The following is a 5850-nucleotide window of genomic DNA, read 5'->3' on the forward strand; positions in this document are numbered from 1 at the left end:
ACAACCAACTAAAGAGCTTTATCTGTAGGGTTGCTGTGAGGATGGGAGACACCTGGGAGGAGTGTGGAGTAGAGCTGTTGCTCCTCTGGATTAAAGGGAGTCAGCGGGGTACCTCTGACTCCTGGGTACCACCTTTTAGTCCAAAAAGCATCTGCTGTAAAAATATGACACAGTCCTTTACTATCAAGGGCAAATTTTGCTCAATTTTTGTTGCAAAGATGTTTTGTAAAGGATTATTTAAAAAAAAATAAAACACATTTTTTTACACTGAAACTTCTAAAAAAAATGCATTTCGAAAAAGAAACTAAAAAGTTTTATTCATAAAAGGTTTTGAGAGTAACTTTGCTGTTTTCTGTGCTTTATTTTTTTTTTTAAAACACCTTTTTTCAGAGTGAGAAATTGAATTCTTTCCAAATTGCATTTCACATTCTCTTCCCTTTATGCAACCCTCCACTGTAAATAAAAATGTAAAAAGAATGCAATTTGTAAGACTTAATCCAAAAATCTGAAAAAGTCTTTCACTTTCAATCAATTAAAACCCCAACAAAATCTAATACAAAATCATTAATATTGTTTTTGCAAATAATGCTTTAGAAACGCAATAAGGAATATTGGTGGGCATAGATACATTTTTTAACTGTAATTTTAGAATTAATATCACTAATTAGAATTTTGCCAAAGGCATTAATGATATGTGTGTGCTTCCTACAGAATTTCAAAGAAAAGGTTTACTTTTTTATATAATTGAAAAATCACACGTAATCTTGTTTTCTCACTTAAGATTTTTACGCAGTTATACTTTTTTTTGACCATTTGTTGAAGTATTTTTACTGCAAAAATTAGAGTGTCCCACTTCCAGTTATAAATGTCCCCCTTTAACAATATAGCAGAGGTCACGAATTAGCGGAACGTGATCCGGATCCGGACCCACCTGATTTAAAACATTTATAAATTACAGCATGTTGTCCAACGACAGTGTCTAATTTCACTTGCGCTGCTTCTCCTGTTAATATGGTAAAGCCCTCCGGAGCTTCCGGCACCAGGATACAAATGATACAAATTAACCAATGAGCTGCTGTCAGTCTGGGTTGCTGCTGCTGCTACTTTTAGACACAGCAGGCAAACCTGTGGCAAGCTGGGCGATGGGAAAGAAGGAGAAGAGGATGAGAAAAAGAGAGCAGAGAAAGTGTGGACTGCTGGAAGAGGCGGGGAAAACTAAACTAAGAGAGTGAAATGGCGTGCTTGAAGGAGAGTATGTTTGGCTCAACCTGCTGCTGTAAAGCAGGATTCTCCACCATGAACAGAATCAAAAATAAATATGGATACAGGCTCAAAATGAGCACCTTAATATGTGCTTTAGAATGGCTTAGTCTCCATTCAAACCCAGGTTTAAAGCCTTGCAGGGCAGCTTAAAGCCCACTGCTCTCATTAAGACAGAAAAAAGAACAACTATATATATCAAAAGGTGAGTTCAGTTTTATAAAATATATGAATCAGTAAATTGTCTATATACCAAACTGAACGGTTGTTGTTCTCCACTTCAAAAAACACTTTTTACACATTTTAAAATGGAAAATGTTCTATTGCTTTTTTATTTTAAATTTTAAATAAAAAATTCAATGTATAACATGGACGCATAAAAAAAACACATATTATTTCAGTGTTAAATTCTGTTTAAAGTAACAGATTATAATTAAAAATGTCTCCAGACTTTAACTGGTTGTTGATTTTCTTTATTCTGATTCCGCTGAGTTTTAATTGGTTACCCCTGCAATATAGTGTCTCCAAAAATCGGACACACATCTTTCGCATCTTTCTCCGCGGCGTGCTGGTCATGTATTCTCCTCATGATAGATCGCCTCGCAGGTATTTTGTAAGATGGGTCCCCTGTGGCCGCCCAGAGATCGAGCTCAGCCTATCAGCCTCTCTGATGGCCTGGCAGCTTGTGGTTATCCACTGAGCGAGGAGATTGCTTAGCTTGGCTGATAGAGCTGTGCTTATAGCTGCATTATTGTCAGCGCGTCACGTTCACAGTGATCATTTCACAGGACGCCTACACAGGTTGGAAGACTGATTCGTTCTCACCCCCAGATATAAAGCCGCACTAAAATATCAAGGTGAAGGTCATCATTAATATAGACCCAGCCCCCAACCCAACTGTGAGGACAGATTAACGCCAATAACGACCCACCACTAGCAAGAAATAAAGGACAAAAGAAAAATGAAGCTCCTAAAGCAACCAGAGTTCACTGAACACATGAATGGTAGACCTGCTAGAGGGAGGGAAGAGGGGTGTCCCCATCTTTTCTTCCTCCTTCCCTGCCTCTCCTTTCTGCTCCATCAGCTGTTCAGGCTCAACACAGAGACAATGAACGCCAGGGAGGCGGGCTGCATATATTAGAGGGGGAGGAGAATGCAGAAAAGGAGTCTTTATGGTTGGGTTTGGGTCTGAGCGGCAGCCGGGGAAGTGAAACTGACAGAAACAAATGGAAGGAATAAGAAGAGGAAGAAAAGAGTCTGGTAAGAAAGCTAAGAACTGAAAAAATAGAAACTCAAAATAAAATATCTGCAGCGCAAGTAAAAAGAAAAGAGAAGAAAACCCAGAGCAGGGGAAAGAGCAGAAGAAACCAGACAGAAGAGACAGGAATCAAAGGCGCCCACTGGAGACTGACATGTTAAATCTACCCTATCCTCTTCCTTCTCTCCGTTTGAAGGCCAGACTGCCATCTTTGTCAACGTAGACGTTATTTAATTACTTCCCTGACAATCCTCCACTGGTTCCTCCTCCCTTCCTGATTGCCTGTCAGTCTGATATATTAAAATAAAAGAAACCAATCCCTTTTTCCCCCCTTCAGAAAAACTTCTGCATTTCCATAACTCTTACCAGACAGGGTTGGCGTTGACGGCGTCATCAAACCACAGGATGTACAAACAGAAGAGCCCAACGATCAAGGCGTGCACAGTAGACACCAGCCTGGAACAGACAAACACACACAGCATCACAACCACAAACTGGTCCCGTCAGCATGTCCGGATAATCAGGAACCGATAGCTGGACTTGATAAATAGCCACGCACGCCTGCAGAAACATGTATTTACATGTGCGTGTTAAATTAGGCCCCAGAAAGCCTCTCCCTGACCTTTGGAGTGGTTATCTGGGTCACAGAAGAAGTGTTTCTGAGAGCCTGCAGCTCTTATCTCCCCTTTACCAGGATCACAGTTCTTACTTTATCACTGTTCACGTCTCTGGGACGTTCCACAGGCTGCAGGCGCTGGCCCAAACTGGCTCAACCGTCAGCTAACCGCACTGCCTGATCCCGCTATCATTAAAACTACGTTTCCAAGTTTGAAGATGTTTCGCTTCCCATCCAGGAAGGTTTTTCAATTCAAAATGTGAGGAATGACAAGGCTTTGCTGGGCTATTGTATAAAACCTCAAACTCAACGCTATTCCTGACATTTTGAATTAAAAAAGCAAAGGGGGCAGGTGTAAAAAAAGGAGAAAATACGCAATAAAAGGAAATTTTTTTTTCATTATCATGAAATGTTATAAACTTTACTCTTAAATATAACCTCTGATGATATTAACATAAAAAAAACTAAACTTTGAGGCTAACTACATCAGAAGGTACTATCCCACCTTCATTAACGGGGCACTGGATTGAAATGCCGTTCCTCTTTAACAGTAACATCCCTGAATGAGTCTGGCTTCCTGACCTTTAAAGATACTCTAAATAAAACTCAGAGCACGTCTATAAGTGGACAACAGCATTAGTATGAAAGGCCTACGAACAGATAACATGCCCAGCTCTGCCCTTCCAAGGGTTTGATTTCTTTTTTTTCTGTTATCATCGTCAACAGTTAGTTGTAGGGATGGATAATAATTCAAATTTCAAGAATCGACTCGATTATGATTCTCAACATTTAGAATAAATCCTTTGGATATGATTTCATCTTAAATAATAGACAACTTAAACTACTAGCTCTCTACTGTGAAAACACTTTTATATCCAAGGGAAACAGATTCAAAGACTTTACAACTTTTCTTTTTTTTCCTTTATGCTTTTTTTGGTACTATATACACTTTTTATGTTGTTTGCCATATTTTTATCTTTAATGGACTTTTGCTTTAACTCTTTGTACTCTATATAAGCTACTGGAACCATATTTTCCCTGAAGAAGTAATCCGAAGAGATACATAAAGCTGAGTCTAAGTCTAAATGGTCATATGATATTTTTACTATATTAACTTCAACAGGAAATTAGTAAAGTAATGATAGTTAATGGTTGCTGTAATGAAATGCATTTAAAAAAAAAATCTATCTTTTGTTCCATGAAGTGATCTTTAGGAATGTATGTGAGAGTCAATAGAGAATTGGTTAGCTGAACTATTTGTTACAAAGTAGGAATAAAATGCGGCGGTGAAAAAATGGTGGGTAATATTCTTATGCTAAACAAGCATAAAACAATAGTTGAACAGGGATAAAATTAAGATAAATGCTCTAATTTGTTTTAACATATTTAGTAGGATTGTCTGTTAGTTTCCAGGGGGGGAGAGGGAGATTATGGAAAGAATTTTTGGGAAGCCCTACTTTAAAGATCCAGCTGTTACAGCTGCAGAACGTTTACATTCCTGCAGCAGTAAAGCCTCTGATGTCCAGCCAGAAAGACCCTGAGAAAGAGAGCGACCTTTAACCCAGGTGCTGTTCTCCATCTAAACTCTTTTTAAAAAGTCATTTCTAAGGAGCAATAATGATTATTTTCATGATGCCACCAAATCTAATTGCTCCAAGCTTTAATTGTTGCTTTTATTCAATTTTGCCTTTTATCTTTTAATTTTTAAAGTGTCCTGGTTTATTTAATCTGCCTCTGTGTGAATTAAGTTTATTGCATTTATCCTTAGGGATAAATAAATGTATTATGTTATATTATATTCATCTGTACCTTTCAATGTGAAGTTACTCATTTTTTCCACATTTTGTTCCAAATCAGAGAATTACTCAAGCTAAGTCGAATTGGATGGAGAACCTCTGCACAGCGAAAGGTGCACAGATGGCTTTAACTAGGCCACTCCCAGACAGCCTCTAATCTTTCACAAAACTCTCTTTTTTTTTTTATTATTCTTAAACACATTAACTTCCAGTTTGTCCCCTTTTTAGCTCAATGCAACTTTTAATAAATTCTGGAGAGTTTCTACACAAAGAAATACTTTTAAAAAGGGAGAGCATTAAGAAGAATAGTGAGCATCCTCTACATTAGACTGTTGATTTGGATTTAATAAAGCAGTTTTCAATTAAATCAACCTTTTCCTATTATTTTTCCTCTCATATTAATTTTGAGCGCTGTTTTTTTTTCTCTCCATATAAAAGTATTCACTCAGGCTGTCGCACACCTAAAGCGCGACGGTGTCAGGGTGAAGGGCAGGTTATAGTCCCGCAGCAGTGTGTGACTCCATCCAGGAGAGAAACATCAGCTGTGCTGCTGCCATCAACACCTTTGTTTTCAAATGTTGGAGATTGGTCTGTTTTCCAGTGTACTCCTGTTTCTCTGACTCTGATTGACTGGATGTGCTCTCTTCATCCTCTAAAATCGTAGCTGGCTCGGAGCTCGTCTGCCTGGCTGTGTGTTTCCAGGACAGGGCTGCCTTTTACAGCTGCTTTTTGTATCTCTGCTTCTGTCTCCTTGAACCCCAGTCGGTCTCAGCAGATGGCCGCTTACACTGAGCCTGGTTCTGCTGGAGCTTTCTTCCTGTTAAAGGAGAATTCCGGTTTTTAACACTTTTAGCCCATTTTCTGTAGTGTCCAGGATGAAATCGAATGATCGACACCAAAATTTTGACAATTGGTCCTGT

General features: G+C 38.7%; 1 protein-coding gene across 1 annotated transcript in view; it reads right to left on the minus strand.

The window, feature by feature from the left end:
* The window catches only part of LOC107094073 (transmembrane protein 56-B-like), a 34112-nt gene that overhangs the window by 14210 nt on the left and 14052 nt on the right, over window positions 1–5850 (minus strand). The window contains exon 3 of the mRNA XM_015389480.1: window positions 2885–2974. Within this exon, the coding sequence (XP_015244966.1) occupies window positions 2885–2974 (90 nt within the window). The remainder of the gene's footprint in view (window positions 1–2884; window positions 2975–5850) is intronic.

Source organism: Cyprinodon variegatus, unplaced genomic scaffold, assembly GCF_000732505.1.
Source record: "Cyprinodon variegatus isolate N-32 unplaced genomic scaffold, C_variegatus-1.0 Scaffold462, whole genome shotgun sequence".
Lineage (NCBI taxonomy): Eukaryota > Metazoa > Chordata > Actinopteri > Cyprinodontiformes > Cyprinodontidae > Cyprinodon > Cyprinodon variegatus.